The sequence below is a fragment of the Homalodisca vitripennis genome, unplaced genomic scaffold (assembly GCF_021130785.1).
Source record: "Homalodisca vitripennis isolate AUS2020 unplaced genomic scaffold, UT_GWSS_2.1 ScUCBcl_1061;HRSCAF=4203, whole genome shotgun sequence".
Classification (NCBI taxonomy): Eukaryota; Metazoa; Arthropoda; class Insecta; order Hemiptera; family Cicadellidae; genus Homalodisca; species Homalodisca vitripennis.
In genome coordinates, this window is record NW_025777214.1 from 54050 (window position 1) to 77905 (window position 23856).

The 23856-nt window shown below is 34.3% G+C and overlaps 1 protein-coding gene across 1 annotated transcript in view; it reads left to right on the plus strand.

The window, feature by feature from the left end:
• Positions 1-14664, plus strand: part of LOC124371201 (probable phospholipid-transporting ATPase IIB) — a gene marked incomplete at its 5' end in the record, with an annotated part of 63195 nt that extends 48531 nt beyond the window's left edge. Inside the window, 7 exon segments of the mRNA XM_046829531.1 lie at positions 2739-2909; positions 4214-4402; positions 6310-6499; positions 8765-9005; positions 9801-9967; positions 10163-10366; positions 14267-14664. Of these exon segments, the coding sequence (XP_046685487.1) occupies positions 2739-2909; positions 4214-4402; positions 6310-6499; positions 8765-9005; positions 9801-9967; positions 10163-10366; positions 14267-14400 (1296 nt within the window).
• Positions 14665-23856: the final 9192 nt, after the last annotated feature.

Consider the following 23856-nt stretch of genomic DNA (forward strand, 5'->3'; position numbering starts at 1 on the left):
AATTAACATAATATTAGAATACTTTTGATCTTAGTTAGTAATCCTTTTGTAATAATGGGAATGTATTACTCATTTTACAAAATTGAAGTGAAAAAAGTCTCTTTTGAGTGTACCTAGTGCCTGGATATGTTTGCCATTATTAAAACTTATGATGCTGGATCCCAAAAAAATTCTTGATTTTACTAAATAGTATTAGTTGTGAGTCTTTTTTAATGGGGGCAGCAAAACTTATCAACAACATAATAAATGTCTAGTAACATAACATTTTTATTCCTAATTATATATTCTAAATTAGGTATATCACCAGAAATTGCCATTTGAAATATTCTGCTTGTTCTATCACCATAGAGAATGTATGTTGTAGAAGACCACTTTCAGCAAATAGTTTGTCCTAAACATTTGGGTGATTCCCTTTGTTGCTCCATTAACATAAAAATCTCAAATTCCTCAAGTGTCAAGGGCTTTTGTCTTCCATAGATAGTCATAATTACTGGGTCCTTTATATTGCTAATCTCTTTTCGTAATTATTTGTACAGAAAATGTGATGGTTGCAGTTTACTGGAAATACCAGCTTTGGATTTCCTCAAAATAAAACCAAAAGTAGCCGGAGAGTTGAATACATAAATCTTTTGTACCTTCTCTTTGTACTAATAAATGAATGTTGTAAAATATTAGTTCTAGTCTAGCTGCCTCCTGTCTTTTAAACATGGTTCATGGAAGTTAAAAGTTGGTCTACAATGATTCCAAAATACTTGGAATGTTTGCAACTTGCAATGTCATTGTACTATAAAGTTACTTAGTTAGATGTCTAGGTTCAAGGGTAAAAAGAAATGGGTGGGTAACTACTACTGTGGACAATAGGATCACTGACATTCTGATATGTGTTGCAGACAAGGTACAACGCAGCCCGCATGGCTATAGCAGACAGAGGCTCTCGAGTCTCAGCTGTGGTGGAGAGCCTGGAAAGAGAGATGGAACTACTGTGTGTGACAGGATCACTAACATAGTGATATATGTTGCAGACAAGGTACAACGCAGCCCGCATGGCTATTGCAGACAGAGGCTCTCAAGTCTCAGCTGTGGTGGAGAGCCTGGAAAGAGAGATGGAACTACTGTGTGTGACAGGATCACTAACATAGTGATATATGTTGCAGACAAGGTACAACGCAGCCCGCATGGCTATAGCAGACAGAGGCTCTCGAGTCTCAGCTGTGGTGAAGAGCCTGGAAAGAGAGATGGAACTACTGTGTGTGACAGGATCACTAACATAGTGATATATGTTGCAAACAAGGTACAACGCAGCCCGCATGGCTATTGCAGACAGAGGCTCTCGAGTCTCAGCTGTGGTGAAGAGCCTGGAAAGAGAGATGGAACTACTGTGTGTGACAGGATCACTAACATAGTGATATATGTTGCAGACAAGGTACAACGCAGCCCGCATGGCTATTGCAGACAGAGGCTCTCGAGTCTCAGCTGTGGTGGAGAGCCTGGAAAGAGAGATGGAACTACTGTGTGTGACAGGATTACTAACATAGTGATATATGTTGCAGACAAGGTACAACGCAGCCCGCATGGCTATTGCAGACAGAGGCTCTCGAGTCTCAGCTGTGGTGGAGAGCCTGGAAAGAGAGATGGAACTACTGTGTGTGACAGGATTACTAACATAGTGATATATGTTGCAGACAAGGTACAACGCAGCCCGCATGGCTATTGCAGACAGAGGCTCTCGAGTCTCAGCTGTGGTGGAGAGCCTGGAAAGAGAGATGGAACTACTGTGTGTGACAGGATCACTAACATAGTGATATATGTTGCAGACAAGGTACAACGCAGCCCGCATGGCTATTGCAGACAGAGGCTCTCAAGTCTCAGCTGTGGTGGAGAGCCTGGAAAGAGAGATGGAACTACTGTGTGTGACAGGATCACTAACATAGTGATATATGTTGCAGACAAGGTACAACGCAGCCCGCATGGCTATAGCAGACAGAGGCTCTCGAGTCTCAGCTGTGGTTAAGAGCCTGGAAAGAGAGATGGAACTACTGTGTGTGACAGGATCACTAACATAGTGATATATGTTGCAGACAAGGTACAACGCAGCCCGCATGGCTATTGCAGACAGAGGCTCTCGAGTCTCAGCTGTGGTGGAGAGCCTGGAAAGAGAGATGGAACTACTGTGTGTGACAGGATCACTAACATAGTGATATATGTTGCAGACAAGGTACAACGCAGCCCGCATGGCTATTGCTGACAGAGGCTCTCGAGTCTCAGCTGTGGTGAAGAGCCTGGAAAGAGAGATGGAACTACTGTGTGTGACAGGATCACTAACATAGTGATATATGTTGCAGACAAGGTACAACGCAGCCCGCATGGCTATTGCAGACAGAGGCTCTCGAGTCTCAGCTGTGGTGGAGAGCCTGGAAAGAGAGATGGAACTACTGTGTGTGACAGGATCACTAACATAGTGATATATGTTGCAGACAAGGTACAACGCAGCCCGCATGGCTATTGCAGACAGAGGCTCTCGAGTCTCAGCTGTGGTGGAGAGCCTGGAAAGAGAGATGGAACTACTGTGTGTGACAGGATCACTAACATAGTGATATATGTTGCAGACAAGGTACAACGCAGCCCGCATGGCTATTGCAGACAGAGGCTCTCAAGTCTCAGCTGTGGTGGAGAGCCTGGAAAGAGAGATGGAACTACTGTGTGTGACAGGATCACTAACATAGTGATATATGTTGCAGACAAGGTACAACGCAGCCCGCATGGCTATTGCAGACAGAGGCTCTCGAGTCTCAGCTGTGGTGGAGAGCCTGGAAAGAGAGATGGAACTACTGTGTGTGACAGGAGTCGAGGACAAACTACAAGACAAAGTGCGCACAACACTTGAGCTTCTTCGTAATGCTGGAATCAAGGTAAGACATGGAATTCTTGATCTAAAAATTGCTTCTTTGACGAAATGTGTGGTTGTTGGTTATGATCAGTCACTTTCTCCTTTGTGGATCTTGTCTTTTGTTACATTTACTGTGGTCTGTGACAGAATGTTAAGTAAATTTTAAATGTGGTTTGTACAATCATTTATTTTGTTTTTAGGCATAATAGTCCTTATATTTTAGCCCCTCTGTTAGTTTTAGGATATACTATTTGGTTTTGTTTTACAATCCCATTAAGCTTCTTTGTGCAAAGATTTATCAAACAGAATTAAGTATTAGTTGATATAGTACAATATTTCTAACTCAGATCCAAAATCCTGTGCCATAGATGATGGAGTAGCTGGTGCTCTCTAGTTTGACTCACATTTTATTTTCCGTGGCTAAATGGCATTAGGCAACATTTATTTTATTCTAAATAACCATATTTGCCTCCTCCTTTTGGTCCTCAGCTAGTTCAGAGCTGTAATATTCACCTAATTAATACCACTGGTTATAAACAACATCTAATATGCTAATGCAAAAAAAAGAAACTGAATTAGAGCAATATGATACCCAGAGTTTTAAATAGGATTCTTTAAATAATAAGTAATGTGTTGACATAAATGGGTTTGTATTAATCCTTATAAGACTACTAATATTGTAATGTGCTCAGTGACAGCTAACTAGTCTTAATTTGTTAGCGTCTCTCCAGAGGATTTTGAAAAACTAAAAGAAGTATCCTATTGATACAGTTTGGTGTACTCAGGTAATCCCATTTGGGGTTAACAAATCAAAGGTTGTATTGAATAAATCACTCTATCCAATTAAAAATTGTTATATTATTATCATCATCACTCATTTAAATTACAAGAATAAGCTAAAATTAGGTAGTTTTATAATTTAAGTAATTGTTTACGTAAAACTAGTGACCAAATTATCTACTAACAATTTTTTTCACAAAGTGTTTTTTAATATAAAATTAAACCCCCTGTAAAGATATTATTGGAATTTGAAGAACTGATGTTTTATTAACAGTCTCTTTTTCCAAAACTTATTGATCTCTAAAGAACTTTATAAAATAAAATCTGGAAATCGGAGCAATATAACCTTATACGTGACAACACGTATTTCTACCAGTTTCACTACTGTTGTTAATTATCATAATTAACAAGAAAACTCAAATTTATCATTATGATCACAAATTATTATAGCAATGTGCATAATATTTTAATTATAATGGATCCAAAATAAAGGTTACAATCCTATATATTGATGAATGTGTTGTGAAATATGGTGTGATTTGGCAGGTGTGGATGTTAACTGGAGACAAGTTGGAGACTGCCACTTGTATCGCCAAGAGTAGTCGACTGGTTTCACGCACGCAGGATCTGTACGTGTTTGCACCTGTCGTCACTCGCACAGACGCGCATCAACAACTCAATTCTTTCCGAAAGAAACAGGACTGTGCCCTCGTCATTACTGGAGACTCATTGGAGGTATAAATATATTACAGTTACAGTATTTTATTGTATGTGATTTGTTTTGCCTATCTTTGCAGAAGACTGAATGTAACATTCTCTGTCATTCTTTGTCATCCTACTACAACATATAACATTTTCTGAAAGACCTAGACAGTTTTTCTCTTTGTGTGATTTACTTGGTATGTGTATGGTAGATTTCATTGAGTTGATAATTTTTGTTTCTTGGTTAACTGCCTTATCCCATGGGCAGCAGCTATGTGATTTTGGACATATAATAAACATCGATAAGAATAGACCATTGATTTCTGGATTAATGAAAGTATATGTAAAGAACAGTTTGTAAAAGTAGACTAATGGTATTATGATGGGTTTGCAGAGTGCTATTGAAATGTTAGTTTTTAAATTTATTTTGTAAGGATATTTGCTTACTAAGAGGGAGTACCCAATAGCGCTGCCAGGGGTGGAGCTTGCGTGGCATGTAAATTTTCTACTAGACGTGTAAAGTGCATCTCATTAGCAGTAGATCAGTGTTGTCTGTGTCGTCAACCTGGCTTGTTCTGACATCTGTATTGATCGCTTTTGCCCATGCTGTTGTTTTTTGTGGTGGTGAGTTTAAGCGAACCAAGTACTGACATGTAATCTAAAAGAACGTTGAGTTCAAGTGTCTCATACTTTGAAAGAACAGCTTAAAACTTATTTAGATTTCCTCCCTAAGATCATTACTGGTGATGAGTCATGGTGCTATGGTTATGACCCAGAAACAAAACAACACCCAATCCTATAGGAAACACTGTTCAATCAATCATCATTAATATCTTTATTCATATCTGAACATTAGAAACAAATGAATAAAACACAAGATTCACAAGATAAAACTAACATCACAGTAATGCTCATTATTCCCTGTTAAAAATGTGGTCTGATCAAGTTGGTACAATTATAATACTAATTTTTTGGGTGGGGAGATGAAAGGGTTTATATAGCCCATCCAGAGTTTTTCCAACAGGCCAAATCGTTACTCAAGCCTCTTAAAATTTCTAAAAAGATTGTACATCAATATTTGTCAAGAAAGACCTTACTTTTGAAACAGAACATTTTGTTTTTACAACCTGTCTACAAAACATTCTATGGTAGTGCTGCCTTATTTGGCACATTCACCTGACCTAAGCTCAGTGTGATTTTCATTTTATTTTCACATATTGTGAAGAGGAGTATAAGGACTTAAATTTGATAACATGGATGATATTAAGAAAGAATATTAAGAAACAAGAGTGGAGCTATTGCTGAAGATGAATTTTTCAATATTCTGAACACTTGAATCATTGATTATAAAAATAACGAAATGTATCATTTAATTGAGAATATTTAAAAGGAAATAAGGTAGTTTTTGTAAAAAATATGAAGTATATAGCTTTCAAAAATAACTTTTGTTTTCTTTGGGGCCTCCTTGTAAATAGATGTTTTATTTTTTTATAAAAATAGTTTTATTTGTCCTGAAATTGAAAGTTGTTTTGTGTTTATTAGTTTGAACATTATGTTTCAAAGTTTAAATTGAGTACTTTTAATACAAAAAATAGGACAGGAAGATAATAAACTAATTAAGATAATACTATATTTTTTATAATATTTTTAAATAATTTTCACCTGATGAATCATTTGGTAACTTGTTAAGCATCCTAAAAATGTCAAATTGAAGTATGTAAAGTACATAGGTAAAGGAGTTTGGGAATTGCCTCATCATCCTTTGACATCCACTTCAGGTTTCTGACATTTCTTCTAGAGAACTGAGCCTGACTGTTAGATTGCAAGTATTATGGTAATAGTTAATTTGAACAGTAGATTTTAAGAAGGTTCACAGTGTCTATCAGTCAATCTGTTTCACAAGATGGTATTCTATTCGATGTACCATGATTGGTGTGCAGGTGTGCCTGCAGTATTACCAAGTAGAGTTGTTGGAGCTGGCATGCCGCAGTCCTGCAGTGGTGTGTTGCAGATGTTCCCCCACACAGAAGGCTCAGGTGGTGCGACTGATACAGCAACACACCGGCAAGCGTGTGGCAGCCGTGGGTGATGGTGGCAATGATGTTAGCATGATACAGGCTGCAGACACAGGTATAATAGCAATAATAAAATACTTACAGTTTCATACATTTTCTGAAGATAGCTGGATCACATTGGTATGCTGGTTTATATCAAAAAAGCTAAATATGATTTTTTTTATTCCAATATCATCCACTTTTAAGTAGTTTTGTTACATAACAATGAATTTTTTCCCTCAAATGTTGTGTTGAGTAATGAGTGATTTACTCATATCAAGCTGGTGATATTTCTGTTACGAAGACTTCACAAGTAATTGCTATAGACTGGATGTGGAATGCCAAAATTTACTTTTTGTCTTGAATAATAGTTTCTAAACTAGGCAAATCCAAAATAATATAATGAAACCTTTAAAACCGTTTTAGGCATAACTAATACAGTTTTATTCAGAAAAAAAGTGTTCTATGATTTAGCAGGGATGAGCTTTTTAAGTAGTCATATATCGAGCATGACCCAAAAATGTTGTTTGTTGCTTGAAAATTTGTTAAAGATTGTTAAATACAGTATTCACATATTATTATAGAAAAATTTATTAACAGTTTTCATTAAAATTGAACAGTAAAATATTGTGTACAGGGTGAAGCAGACCACGATGTAGAGCGGCTGAACCGAGAAACGTATAGTCTTCGTTTTAACAAAAACCTGCCATATTTTGATCTAAAAGAATTTAGGAACACAATTTTTAACGTCCAAAAATACCCCAAAATAACACTTGGGGGGGGGGTTCATTTTTTAAAGATTTAAATTTGTAAAGGTAGGTCAAGCCATCATTTTTAACCCTCCATCGGGCGCTAAACGGAGTTTTCCTCCGTGTATTGTTTATTATTCAAAATAGTACTACTTTTCTGATGTTGGCAGTCTTGTCCCGCAGTGTACTTCACGGCAATCTTTCGGGGAAGCGAAACAATAGCCTCCCGCTTATCTTTGTCAAAATCTGTCAGTATGAGGTCTACTTCCGTTCGAGACTGGACGATTCCTCCGTGAGCGCCCGATGTCGTGTTTGGACGAAATCTCCGTGAGCGCCTTATAGTGTTTAGTTTTTATGTAGTAATAATCCGTGTGCGCCTAAATGCCTGACCTGTGATGGGTTCTTTTTAAGTTTTACAATATATTTTATTTGAATTTTGTGAAATGGAGAATGTAGACGAGAGAATTGTCAGTACAGTACCCGTGTGCTAGGGAACATTTCAGTACTGTTTATGGAGTGAACATTGTCGTTATAAGAACCAGAAGGAAAATGTTTTGAAACTTTGTGTAGTGTTCAAAAATTTTTAGTAAAGAATAAATTTTGATTTTAGAATAATAATTGACATTACAATTGTATAATATCTCAAAAATTGAAGTAAGTTGTTTTTGTAAGAAGTGAAAAACTAAGTTAATTTCTATATATTATTACAGAAGGTTAAACATTTTTACAATTAATTGCAATATTCCTTAAAATAAATCATGTTGTTACTATACAATAACAGTTTTTTAAATTTCGAAATTCTTATTTGGAAAATTCATTACATAAGAGAGTAATTTTTATTTAAATTCTAAAAATGAATATATTACATTGTAATTAAATCGTATGAATATTTAAACAAATAAAAACAGTTCAAACGACTATAATATCCATTATTTACTAACCTGGAGGAAACCTCCGTGAGCGCCTGATGGTGTTTCTAATTTAAAGCGCCCGATGGAGGGTTAAAATCTATCTACTGATCATTTTGGAAAAAAAAAAACGTTTTAATATATGTTGTTTCTTGTATACAGGGTGGTCCTAAATCTCAAAATTGTACGGTTTTACAATTTATTTCACTTTTACCTCTTTCAAAATGTTTGTAAATCCCAATTTTTATCCAAAGTTACCAAATAAGTACTCTTTCTAAAAATACAGTACAGTTGTCACTTTTCAGCACATTTTCATTTTTCTAAATAGTTCAAACTTAGGATCTTTCAACTCATACATCCTAAAAAATTCAAATAACAAGGTATGACTCATTAGCTCTCTAAAAAACTAAAATTTGGATGGTTGAAAATGGTGGTTCAGTCGCTATACATCGTGGACGGGTGGTCTACTGTAACAGGTTAACATCGTACCCTGTATAACGCGTTTTATCATTTTCACTACTTGTTGCCAAATAATGTTAGAATGTTCATGCCATCAGCTATAAAGTCAGTATTGTATTTATGTATTTTATAAAACATTTATCCTATGATACTTTACAAAGTATTTGTTACAGTCAGATAGGAGCATATGATTTGATTATAAACAGTGTTAACATTGGTCCACAGGTATTGGTATAGCAGGACTTGAGGGCCGACAAGCCAGTCTTGCTGCTGATTTTTCCATTACTCAGTTCTCACATCTGTCTCGACTTCTGCTAGTCCATGGTCGATATAGCTACAAGCGCTCGGCTTCACTCAGTCAGTTCGTCATCCATCGTGGCCTGATCATTTCCATCATGCAGGCCATCTTCTGCACTGTCTTCTACTTTTCCTCCATTTCTCTCTACCCAGGCTACCTCATGGTTGGGTGAGTAAGGAAATATTGACAGTCTGACAACAAAACATTACTGACATTGAAAATTTTACTCTACGTTTGATTTGCACTCTGTGATTAGTTAGTCAAATTTATATTGTATCTTAATTAAATGTTTATTATTGTGATTTTGAATTTGCATAAAGTTTTTACATGTAAGATGTTCTTTAAAATAATGGTCATCCCAATTTTGCTATTAATATATTTTGACAAATAAAAAAATTACTATTAGTAATGTGTTAGTTCTATTTTTTCTCAAATTATTTTGTAGCTTGGTTTTAAGTACTTTTCCAGAAGCTTTTTTTATCAATATTTTTACAGTCATACTTATTAGATGTACAGATGTACATGTGTGAAAACATGCATTAAGTATTAATACCTTCACTACAACTCTATACTGACATAGTTATGAATACTAGGTTTTATTTTCATGTAGATTTTTGTTGTAAACCTAGTATTGATAAATTTTACAGATCATCTTCACAAAGTGTCTTGATTACTAAGTACTAAATTTACATGATTGATTTTTGGTACTGATAAATGGTGATCCATCATTGTCAAGTTTGGTATTCTTAAAGAAACGATACAAGGGGGAAGTTATTCCGGAAATTGTTGAATTACACAACAGTAGTTATGGTGGTTTTTTCTAATAATGATTGATACAACTTTTAGAATTCCATGCTAAAGGTGGTAGAACTATTAACAATAATCGTATAACTGTACGAGGATGATTGAGAGAATTTATTTTTAGATATTTTATATATTGTTAATATGAGTGACGGTTTGCAGATATGCCACAATTTACACCATGTTTCCTGTGTTCTCACTGGTGCTAGACAAAGATGTATCAGACAAGATTGCCCTCACCTATCCAGAACTCTACAAAGAACTAAGCAAGGGCCGTTCTCTCTCTTATAAAACATTCTTTATGTGGGTACTCATCAGTATTTATCAAGGTCAGTCCTTTGTTAAGTATTATGAAACCACTAGTGCACAAGCTATAAGAATATATAATTCAATTTTAAATCTGTATGAATTGAATCATTAAATTTCATTATTGATTAGAATAATGTACATTTGTTTAGAAATACGTAAACTATTTGAAACTAAATATTAAAAACATGATTGAAACTAAGAATATGATGTTGCAGGAGGTGTTATCATGTATGGTGCCCTGTTTCTATTTGAAGATGAATTTATCCATGTGGTGGCCATCAGCTTCACGGCTCTGATCCTCACAGAGTTGATCATGGTAGCACTGACTGTGCGCACCTGGCATTATCTCATCATACTGGCTGAGGTCTTCTCCTTGGGTCTCTACGTGCTTTCGCTAGTCATTCTAAAAGACACTTTTGGTAAGTTGGTATTTTCATTTTAGCTTTACCTGATGCAATTTTTGTTTTGGTAGGGGCTTTTTTAACTACTTTTTTATTCTTTTTTTACTTACTTAGAGCGTTTTACCATTGGAAGCAATATTGGCTGACACTAGGATGAGTTGGCTCATGGCCATCCCCCAAGGTGATTAAATATTTAATCACTTTCAAGGGATTAGGTATAGATCTCTCCGGGGTTTTCAGTATCTCCACTACCTTCCTGAAAATTGCTCTAACATCATCACATATATTCCTGTTGTTCTTATAGGTTCTGAGTGCTCGAACTGCCAAAGAACTTTTACTGCTAAGGTTAGCCTAAGTGTTCATTTGTGAAAATCAGCATCAAAGTGAGTTCAACTCTATATTAAAATGTTATAACCCGTAATACTTCCAATATACTATAGAAGACTTTAAAACTTCCATTCACTTTCTGGATGCTCCCTGCTACCCCATTATCGGAATGGTATACATGTATGAGTTAAAATGTAGGACAAGCAAATTTAACCCTTTTAGTGCCAACATTCAACTGTTCGGCCATCATTAAGTGCAAAAAATCTGACAAGGCAGTTCCCAGCTTAAGTACCAATGTCTGGTTTATCAGTGTATACGTAATGAAAAATCAACATAGCATAGTGATGTTGCAGTGTTAGATAAAGTATTTTACAACTGTTTGAAACATTATGACTGTTTCAAGTTAAAAACATTTATTAGTGTAGTTTGTAAACATTTTCAATAACTAAAATGTTATATTCCCACAATATTATTGTTTATTTCTTGTCTGTCTTCTTAACTCATGTTTGAGATAATAATGTGTACCGTAACAATTATGGTTTTTGACTCTCCTATTCAGAAAAAATTGCTGTTGAATCTTACAGTAGAAATGCATTTGGTATGTATGTTTTTTTCAATTGTTTGTATAAAAAATTATGGAACAAATGTTTAATGTTATTGTACACCTGGGTAGTTGAAAGCTAATTGCGGGAGTGCAGTTTAGAGGAATTAATAACAAATGTAACAATATATTTCTATAATAAACAAAATTATTTAACCCTTTTAATGCCGACGTGCGCCGCGAGCGCACGTCACTGTTTATTCGAGAAATGCCGACGTGCGCTGGGGGCGCTCGTCCGGTTTTTCTTATATCGTAGTTTTAATTATTGACCAAATGCCACTACACTTTGCATACTGTATCTAGACTCTACTACTATTGATGCAATAAAATCTTTTTTACTCTATGGTCAACATGTGATGACGTATATCAGCTGTTTTCAACCTTATTTACGTTTAATCATTCAAGAGCGTCTTTGGTTGCTATGGTAATACGTTGTTGCTAGGTTATGTTTTAATGGGAATTATTCGTGCTTTTCTTTTGTTTATTTCAGTTTGCTTATATTATTATTAGTTTTGTGATTATTGTAAATAGATTTGACCATGAGTGAAAGAGGGGGATTCATACTTTGTGCTTCGGCAAACAAAAGTGTTATAAAGTTTTAAATTATGTACCCTTTATTGTAAATAATTAATTTTAATTTTGTGTAACCTACTTTCTTTATTATTTCAACAAACAATTTTATACATTGGGCTAAACAATACGTGTAAATAAAGTGATTTTGAATGAAACTGACCAAAATATGTCTTATTGAATTTTACTGTAAAATGTGGACTTTACAAGGTTTTTGATAAAATGCTGTAACTTCTCTATTTTTCAAGATAAGTTCTTCAATTTTTGTGTGTGTTTTAACAATTAAATATAGTATAATTGCCAGTAACTACTTTTTAGTTAAGGCTAATAATAAAGGTACTTTTATATGTTCAAACAAATTTTTTTTTAAGTTTTTTATTTTTTGTTTTTTACAAATATAAATTGTATAAATTTGTAAAAATTTTAATACTTATTTTATTTTAACACTCCACATTATTACATAAAAAACAACACCTCAATGGATAACTTCCTTCAGTAAATAAAAAAGTTATACATTTTTAAAAAAATAGTTGTCAAATTATGGAAAAAGGGCCTGGCATTCTTCGCATGTACTTTTTGAAAACAGGCTGGTATTTTTTGCATGGTCACTGAAAAAATGTCTGGCATTAAAAGGGTTAATAAAAACAAAAATGTAATACAAAAATGTATTTCTTGTACATTTTATTCGTAAAACTTTATACTTGAAAATGTTCACATTTATTAGATCTAAATACTTAATGTTTTTTGTATGTCTTATTAACACATTCACTGTAGAAGACAAAATTACCGGCGACAGATAATGCGGGAATTTTTGTTTGTTTTTTATTTACCCAAAACGGAGTCAGGATAGCCGAAAGGGTTGTCCAAGGTATCCCGGAAGCTTCGTTGGCCGGAACTGGTGACGTCATGTCCGTGCCGAGTCTGCTCGTCATCTGCACCGGGCGCCGGTCCCCGTGTTGTATGTGCTCGCAGCGCACTAGGTTTCAGCACAAACACTCGTGAATTACACGTATATATTACATATTAGTTTGAAAAATATACAACAGTTAACACTCCCCAAGTAAAAATTAGAAAAAAACTATGTACATCCCCACCCACCGCCGAAGTCTAAAAACTACTTATTTGTCCTCGTGATACTTATCAAAGCAACTGAGTTCACACAGACCTGGTTCGTCAGGGCACACTGCACAATAGTACACTGTTTCCTTACGCTTGCCTACTTGGTAGCAAACGCGGCACCTCCGGGTAACTGACTTGCTGTTTCCTTTGCGCTTCGTTAGTTTGGAGAGACGATGCATGCTGTTGCGCGCCGGTGTGATGAGCAGTGGGGCTTCCTTTGGAGGGAGCAGGTCTTCAAGAACACGAACTCGGAATTCATACAGGGACAGTCTATCTGAGTTGTACATGTTGTATAGGTAAAAAGAATTTACTTCAACAACCTGGAGGAAGTGCATTTCATTGCGACTCATCGTCTTCCTCCATTATGAGTACATACACTTACACAGTCAACAGACACTATAATCCACTCACAATATCGCAAAGCATACACAACAAACGAAAATGGCAAACCGGCGACGAATCGCAACCAATTGACTCATCGAAACAGGCATACCTCGCTATGAGTGTTACAGCCTTTCCGGGCAACTGCTGTATGCCAAGCTCGCTCGTCCACCGCCCGGCGCCATTTTCACATGACGAGCATGCTCGTCACTCGCAGTGAATGTGTTAATGGTAATTTCTTATAGGCTATTCAGTAAATAACTATTTTTTATATGTAAGAGTTGGTCAAATATGATGGAGATGTGTAAAGAGAAGCTCACGCAGTGAAAGATGATTACGTTAATTCATTTACATGAAATCTTTTTTCTCTCTCTAAACCTCTATGTACTCTAAGCTATAAACAGCTTAGTGCTCTTTGTATAACAAGCATGATTTTTTACTGGGACTCGATGTAGAACAGAGATTTTTAAATGTCACTAAAGGGTTAAACATTAGATAAAGGCACAGCTATCATGTTGCATATAGCATAATAACATTTTATGCAAAAACCATTGTGAGTTCGGTTTCAGATTAAATGTAATGTAAAATTTAAGTCTTCTAGTTTTCTAATCCTTGTTAATACTGATTGATTAATAACCCCACACAAGGTCGTAGATAGTACATGGGACACATATTCATTCTGTAAATATTTAGAGTCAAATGGGTAAAAATAGTAATGTCTTTTAATTAATATTATTACTTGTATTTATCCAAATTTTGAACTTTAAATTCTGAAAGTTTAACATTTGAGGCAGAATCCTGGTACTAGAAGCTGACAAGAGATTGGCACTTCAAGATTAATACAATTAGAATGAATAGTAGTAGACACTTCTGCATTATTAACATGTGTACTGTCAACTTGTGTGTTTTGTTTGTGACAGATGCACAATTCATCAAGACAGGAGATTTCCTGTGGAAGACAACAGCAATCACCCTCGTGTCCTGCATGCCTCTTTACATCATCAAATTCCTCAGGAAAAAATTCTCCCCTCCCAGTTATTCCAAATTGTCGTAATGATGTCAGTGCTTCTGTTGATAATTACATTTCATTATACAAGCCCTCCTTAATTTATTTTTAGAAGTCTAATATTGTAGATTATAAGATGTTGAGTATACTTTATACATTGCACATATTACGCTGATAATTTCTTGTAATTCTTAAGCCCTTATAAAAATCTGTGATTATTTTCTCATTAATGTTAAATATGGTGTTTATCAATGTATACATTAATGTTATGCTTTATGAGTATGTTTTAGATAAACGAAATAAAGTATTTTTTAACTAAGTAATGATTTATTAACTTCCACATGTCATTATTTTAGTTTACATTAACTCGGGAGCTAGTGTGGTGCACACTATCCTGGCTAATGTGCAAGCAGTGGAGAACAAGTAACCAACAGCAAGATCATTGTCAGTTGTTTTCCTTTTGTTAATTCTTTGTTTGTGGCCGTGTTAGTGGTTGGTAGTAACAATTGTCCTGACTTTCAGAAAACTTTTATTACAATTAGCAGCTACTGACTTAGTTCAGATGTCAGTAGAGAGACTAATCTATGCCTATGCACTATTTTATCTAAAACTATTCATACCTGAGAAAAAAGTAAATTTAAATAAGCTATTCATGAAGTAAAATATTTGAACGTTGTATTACAATACTTTATACCAGGGGTGCCCAACCGTTTTTACCCAAGGGCCACATTGTAAACCCTTTATGGCCAGGCGGGCCAACATCCCAGGGGATTTGGAACCCCAAACAAAACGTATTGCCCGGGGTTTGTTCCAGAAATCTTGTGCAAAATATAAGTTTTAAGGTTATTTGGCCCTTGTTTCCTGATTATTGTAATTTCTTATTATTTATTAGTTGTTAGGTAAAGGTTTATAATGTTTTTAGGTCCTTTTAGTAGAAATAAATATAAACCCAGACTTTTGGATGTTTGCTCTAATTCTGAGGAACAATAAAAAAGTCACCAATAAATTGAATACATTGATTTAAATTAATCCTACTAGGATACTAGGACATACAAATTACGTGGCGAGTGGTGACCTTGAGTTGGGTAGGGGTTACGTCGCCGCACCGCGCGCTGTGCCGTGCTTTAACGGCACGCGCTCTATTCTCCAGCCGGCAGCCACCACCGTAGTCGGTGAAACCTGTCTGCAACTACTTTACGTCTTTCAACACTCATACTCCACCAAATGAATACGGCTCGTTCTACGTGAAATCGGCTGGACTGCTTGGTTCTCAAAATTTGTATTTATTTAATATTTCAAATGCTTGTAAACAAATTTGGTTGTTTTGGCAACAAGGCGGGCCACATAAAACTGACTTGCGGGCCGGATTCGGCCCGCGGGCCGTAGGTTGGGCAGCCCTGCTTTATACAGTCAATAAAGAAATATGTAAACACATTATTGAAGATGAAAAGGTTTTTGATGTTTTCAGTATGAAATTGCTGTCACTGTAGCTCTACAGTGTGATTCCGATAAAAGTGTGCATTATTTTAGGGTTGATAGAGGATGTGAATACAAACATTTATTGTCCAGTACACATGGGGTCGCAAATGTTCTGTTTCTGAGAGAATTGAGAATTTGTGAAACATTTCCTTGTAGGCAACATGTACTGTACCCTTTGAGATTTGGCCAGAAAATTTCAAAGCTACTAAATGTGTTTTTCTTCTTAATTACAAATAAAAGAACCACTTCATGCAAACAAAGTTATTAGTACATTAAATATGAAGACTGTTGATACCAGGTAACTGACTGGCTCTCTCAGTTGTTTAGCCATCTTAACTTTCTCTTCTCTTCATCCCTGCAAAACATCCTCAAATTGTCTTTTACTGTAGAATGTGCGTTTTCAAGCTTTCACCATTTAGAAAGGACTTTCCCCCCACCCTTGTAACTGTACCAAGATGTTGTCAAATAGATATTTTTCTAAAGAAATTATTACCAATCAAAACTAATGGGGAATCTATAAAAAGAGATTGGCTTGTTTAGAGTGATGAAGTAACTGCCCCCTTTTCTTCCTTTGTACACTTTTTAAATGTGATTATTAAATAGAAACACTTAAAGTACAGTTACGTTATGGGGGAGATACTGCCAAATGAAAAAGTTAAAATCCATGAGTCTAATGTTGATTACTTAAAAAGTCACATCCAATGGCAGGGGTGGTTCTAGGCCTGTGTACCTGTGTCGCTGCACAAAGTGTAGAAATCTAAAGAAATGTTAAAAATATACACTACAAAAATGGATTTCTCTTTAAAATAATATCTGTAACGAGAGTTGATACGAACGACGATACATGTCCTCCTGAAGGCCCTCTTGGGTCCTTGACAATTCTCTGATAATGGTATAATTCTATTATAACGTAAAATTTGACATGAGATTTTATACGTTTTTAGTTTTAAGAAACAAGATCTGTGTTTATAAATTTAGAAGTAATTAGTTTCTATTATTTACTGACTGCTGACCATCCTTAATAACTAGTTTGCTGCCAGTTGTGTGTCTAAGGCTCCACTTTGGACATGATAACGGTTTTATAATAGATAGGAACTCGTTTCAAATCCATAAATGTTTTACGTCAAAAAAGTTGATTTAAGTGTGTCATTGTTAAATAACTGTTAAAAATATAATTATCTTATAATAATAATGGTTTATAATTTATATCCGTAATAGAATTTTTTAATAGAAAATAAACATTTAATATTAACAGATAATTGTATTTCTAATAATTTAGACACTACTGTCTAAGTTCCTGAAATCAAACATTTATGGATTTGAAATGAGTGCCTATTTATAAAGAGTTGTAAACTTTATCCCTATGTTAACCTCAGATATAACTAACTCCGGTCGCTTCATTATCACAACAGCCGAGCTCACACTTGGAAACTCAACATGGGCAGGATTTGGCTGAGTGTCAGAAAAGTCTATCTCTCATGGAGCTGGCAAAATGTCTTCTTTAAATTTGTCCACCTTTCTGACTGTCTGTCCACTGGATATCTTGAGACTGAACTTAGTTATAGATTTGAAATTTTCCATGAAACTTCAGTAAAGCCTTTAATGTAATAAATACTGTGGCATACACCTTGTATAAGTTTAGAGAAAGTTATTTTTATGTTCATTAGTTTACATTGTCCATCACTACATAGTAGATAAGGACATGGCACTTTATTAAGTTTTAATGATTAAGTTACATAATAATGGTTGAAGAAGCTGTCTTGTTTTTGCAAAATAAGGTCTTTTTTATCTTGGACTGCCTCTGATCAAATCACATAGAAGGACCTTTGCATTGCATGAGGCATAATTGTTGTAGAATTGCAAAAAAGTGTGATAGGAAGAGGAAAAAGCCAAAATTTTGAAGCTCTAGTTGATGTTATTTTTGGCCAAAAATAAATTGAATTTGGGTGAAATCGTGTGTCCATTTTTAAATAGATTTGCTATTAAAAAAGGACAGTATGGCTTTTTCATAATCCAAAAAATTTTAATGATAATCACTTTTTTAGTCATATAATATTTTGGGTTTTTTTACTTCTCATGATTTTCAAAATTAGATATGTTACATTATTATTTTGCCTTTTAAAATGTGGTGTTATTCTCTCCTCCTCACTTTTCTAAGGGCTTAGGTTTAACTACTTAAATATTAAAATTATGGAAAGGATGTGTAAACTACTATCTTTATGTTTGTGTGCATTCACTAACAGTTAATATATTAAACTCATTAACTTTCAACAACTAAATAGATTAGGTTTATTCCAAGAGTAACATAAAAAGTCAAGCAAAATAGAATAGAAGTTCGAACATTCTATAATTAATTTTAGTCATAATCATCTACGTGGGCATTTGAGCTTACTTTTTTGTCTGTGATGGTAATCTCAATTCATTGATTTTTGCATCTTTTTTAAGATTTTCCTTTTTTATTTGAAGTCTTGGGTTTTTTGTTGTGAATTGATATTATTGAAAAAGTTTTCTTTCTAGCTTTTGTTTTGCCTCGGCTCTTCTGCGATTTTGTGTTCTCGTCCAGTTTTGGTTCCAATTTGTTTATCTTAGAAGTTAAAATCCTCTTTAACTTTATACTATACTCTGGTGGATGCATTGTCCTAGTCAGTAAAGACAGATAATTTCTCTTTGTTTGAATTTGAAACGTTATATTTTTTGTTTTTATTTATAATGTAAACTTTGACGTAATGTTGTATCCATGGCTAAGAATTTAGTTGATTATTGTTGTATAAAATTCACTGTATTTGTAATTTTATTTACAACTATTTTAACGCCTTGTTTGTTAACCCTGGATAACTCAAACAACTAGTGACTAGACGCTTAAAAATGTTTCTCCAATGTCTAATCACTAGCTGTTTTTGCATTCATCTATGTAATAAAACTTTTGCTATTTAAAATCAGATTTAACCCTTTGCACTCCGACGTCCGAAATATCAGACATCGTTGTTTTGACCAAAACCTCGGACGTCCGACATTTCGGACGTTTGGTAAATCCTTTATACTGGCTTTATAAATTATCCAAATGCGGTAAATTTGCGATATACGCAAGCTGGATAGCTGTTGGATGTAAAAACGTAATAATCCTATGGCGGTGATTTTGCAGTTTTGCATTGTGTTGTAGAGGTTTGTCAACTTCACCATTTTCATCAGCTGATTTGATCCCAACTTCAACAGCTGATCTCTTCATTGTTTTGTTTAGTCTGATAAGTTATTTCAGTCAATAAGGTTATGTTGACGATCTGAGTGATATTTTTGTCAGTAACATATCAGATTCGGAATCATCTGACGATGCCAAAAGTGAAAGTAAGGGAGGTATTACAGTATTTTGGTATTATACCGACCACACCCAGACATGAATCGTTATTTGACACTTTGCTTCTACTGATTACTAGATTAGCGTAGAACAATATTTCGTCAATATAAAACAGGAATTGTCTTATCGCAAACCCCTCCCCATCCTCAGACAGAGGTCAAAGTCAAGCGGTCTAGTAGATAACGTGATTGCAGTCTCGGCGCCCGTTCAGCTGGTGCTTCGCTTTGTTGTACTTCCGTGTTTTACCCCTACATTTCTCCAAACACAAAAATTCAACAAAAACAAACATTACCAAACAAAAACTAAGCTCTTTATTGAAAAAAAACACACAAAACTTGTTTTTATTCTTGATCACACTCCGCCACCCAAAATGCGAATGTACTGCCGAAGCCCGCGCTGATGTCAACGAAAGAAAAACATCCGGCGAGATAGTACCTATCAGTAAAATATCAAATTCTAGAGGGGCTGATCAGAAATATAAATTGAATTGTAATGGAAAGGCAATTATGTACCGTGCAAAAAACTTAAATAATCATGTGATGCCGCGCGGCCTGCCGTAATCGGGATTCTCGAGAAAGATAACAGTGACAACAATACCGATCACAGTACCTGGAAATGCTTGTTGATTGATGGAATGTTAGTTCTGTTACTCAACTACATCGTTTTATAACGTTCTAAGTTCATTGAAAAGGTTTAAGCGTTGGGGCATATAACGGAATCTGACCCCATTGATAATCGTTGTAAGTTTGTAATTTTGTAATTAAAGATTTATTTTTTCGTTCTATCACGTTTGTTTCTATAAATTTATATTGTATATAAATTTATTATTATATATCATTTGACAAATAACTCACTATTTGGAGAAATTGTCGGAAATTACAAAACTGCCTACTAAATTTTTGTTTATAGAGGTACGTTTATAAAATTTTATGTGCATATTTACAATTATGTAAGGAACCTAGAAATAATAATAGTTTATATAATGCCAATGCAATTTTTTTAAGTTATTACAGCTAAAAGTTAACTTTTGTAAAAGTTTTTGCAAAATTTTTATTTTTATAACTGAAAAAAGGTATTAAAAATAAGGTAATTACAAATATATAATTTTTAACAATATAGAATTTTATGAGAAATAAAACAAAACCAAAATTAAAACTCTATCTGCTAAAATAAAAAAGTTATAACTTTTTAACAAAACCTTTACAAAATTGATAAAAAGGGCTCCGAGGTTTTCGCCAGTGCTTGTTCAATAGAGGCCCGAGTTTTTGGCAGTGACCAAAAATTTTACTCTCGAGTGCAAAGGGTTAAGAAGAACAAATTGTACATCAGATTAATAGGGATATTTCACAGTTTAATTTGACATATTGTTTATAGAATAGTAATGTAAAAGAAGTATGCACTGAAATTATAAAGATCCACTCAAAACGTTAACTGTTTTTGCTCGTCTAGTTTGTCAAAATGAAAAAAACGGGAATTTGTCTTCTACTTTTGACATGGAAAGTTTCATTTGAGAGGAAGGTTGGCTACATCATTGCGTTCAAAACTTCTCAACAAGAACATCTGTTACTCTCTGGTTTGACGAAAGACATCCAATTAAAACACGGTTTATAGCATCTCTATAATGTCAAATGACTGGTTTTAACTAGTCCCTAGTATTTTTGTTATTTTTTATTTTCATTTAAGGTTGTGATTGTATTAAGTGATATTCGCTATCAAGTGCTATATAATAGTGAAAGATTCAAAATATAGCAAGCATATTGAAACTGTCTTAAAATGTATGAATTTGAATATGTGGTATTTTGTAAAAACAGAGTAGTATTTTAATATTTTGCATAAAAACCTTTTGGGGGATATTTTTTATATTTTAACAAAAAGATCCTAAATTGAAATACAAAAATAGATCTAATTTCATATAAATCTTGCGATGTAAAAATAAAATATATAATAGTATATACTTTAATAATAAAATGTTATATAGGTTTTATTGATGATGTACACAACTAGCAAAAACCTACCTGCCATTACAGCATTTTCAACTGTTAGATCCAGAGTATCAAGGGTGACTCTTACGTTCAACTGCTATGCTTGTACTGTGTTATCATGTTTCTAAACACCTGCATGGTTACACGCATGACAACTGTGAGATGATACACAAACGCCTCTAGTAGTGTTTGGTCTTCCCAAATATTTTCTACATGGCATTGACCAAATCTGCTATCACCGATACTTGATTTATCATGAAAATATTCCCCATCTGTCTTTGGAAGTTCTTATCCACTTACACCATCACATTGGGGCCTTGGAATAAGGTTATCTGTCAATGAATATCTGCTGCTGAAACATTCTTTGTTGTCAAAAACTGACTTACTGAATGTCAAGAGTGTTGATCGATTGCTTAATATGTTTTAAACTGACAATGCAATAATATCCTCCAGCTAATCTATCAAGGAATATAGTGATTACAAATAAATTATTTCCCTTCTCCAGTGTGGTGAATACTCCATCCTGTTAGAAAAAATTAATAGGCAGTTTGAAACATGTTTAGTTATTTTATTCCTGTTCCTCTATTCTCTGTGAAGGAAATATACAACTTTTTAATTTTAAGTTGGATGCATTCCACATCTTTATCTGATACGATATTGACAGTTTATGTTTGAAAATAATTTATACCATCGCCTAATGATCAGAGCAATTTCGATATTCTTAATGAAAGTAATCACAGACATACTTTACGAAGTTTAGAACACAAAATATTTTCTATTGTGGGAACACTACTTCCAGAATGAAAGGTGAGTGAAGAGTATTGTAGCTGCCATCTACAACAAATACGTAAACTCCTTTTAACAGTATATTGTTAAATAAACATGGCTTACAGGCCTCATTATTATGTTTTTCAAATTAGATTCATTTAAATGAACTGTGTTAATTAAAAATGTATGATTTCAACGTACTACATTTTATTAATTGTTACTTAATATATGTTTGTTTGTAAAGTTAACGTTGTTAATAATTCTACAATAGGGACCAAAATAAGTGTTCTTGCATTTGCGGATGATGTTGCAATTATAGCGAAGAGTAAAGAAGAGCTGAAAGTGCTGGTCGCAAAACTCCTAAACCATACACAAAAAGTTGGTTTAAGCATAAATGAAGAGAAAACCAAAATAATGGAGTGTGGGAGAACAACCCAAATAAACAATGAAAATAATATAGAAATAGAAGTGCACAAATTTGAAAAAGTAAACAACTTCACTTATTTGGGAGTAATGCTGACGAATAATAATGAAGAAGACATGGAAATACAACAAAGGATAAATGCAGCACACAGAAGTTTATCAGCATGCCACAAGCTATTAAGCTCTCGACTACTATCACACAAAACCAAACTCCGTATATATAAAAACCATTATACCAGTTCTGTTATATGGCTCAGAAAACTGGGTGTTAAGTAAAAAAACAGAAAAACGTTTGATAGTATTTGAGAACAAATTATTGAGAAAAGTCTATGGGCCAACCCTTGAAGATGGAGAGTGGAGGATAAAACATAATGTAGAGTTGAAGCAACTATATATGGACCCAGACATAGTGGCCGAGGTGAGAAGTAGGAGAATGAGATGGGCTGGCCATTTACTAAGGAAGGAGGACAACTCCTTAGTCAAGAACGTCCTTGTAAACAATCCGGAGGGCAGAAGACCACCAGGAAGGCCCAAGTTGAGATGGCGAGACCAGATCAGAAGAGACATAGGAAAACTGGGAAGAAGAGGCAATGGATAGAGAGATCTGGAGGCAGTGTGTTGGCGAGGCAAAGTACCACCTTGGGTACCAAGAGCCACGGCAGTAAGTAAGTAAGTAATAATTCTCTCAGCTATGCAATCACAATTAGAACATAGCACTGCAATATATTTTATAATATTGTTCCAAACTTAAGTCTTCATTTTGATTGATATTTTTATAAACTATTTTTAACAGGTCATTTTGCTATATATGTATTGTACATTACTCAGAATCTTTTAGAATCATAGACAGTACACAAATTTCAAGTAATAATTACTCTACATACAATATTATTTTATGGTTAGCAGTATATGAGTAAACACTATTACAAAATGTAGATTCTAAGACCTTTCTTATTCCCACTGCTAATTGGTTTTTTAATTGAAGAATAAACGTAATCACTCTACTCTGAGTAACGGCATAATTACCTATCGCCAGGTGATCAGCTTTGTTGTATAATGGCATGTTTATGTTTTTAACAATGTTTACATGTTTATTTTCTTTAATTAAAAGCCGGCGTTAGTGACCTTTACTTTTATTCCATAAGTAGGCTGTAATGCAAAACACTGTCACTCTCTCAACTTCAGTCATAAAATTCAGAAAGTGTCTCATTTTGTAAAGATATTGTTCATTATGCATTCAAAGCATGTTTAGGTTTTCCTTTAAAGAGCACATACTTTTTTATATATTTAAATGATAAAGTTTAAAAACATTAGATATTTTTTTCTGAATAACCATTAAAAATATAGAAAACTGTAAAAAATATTTGGATGCATATTAATTATATCTTTGAAGTAAAAATTTTTGAAGTTTGACATTATTTTTATGGGGCTAAAATCAAGATGGCTGCCAGTGCAGCTGGCTCCTACACACAACTAAACTCTTAATACGATACTTTTCAG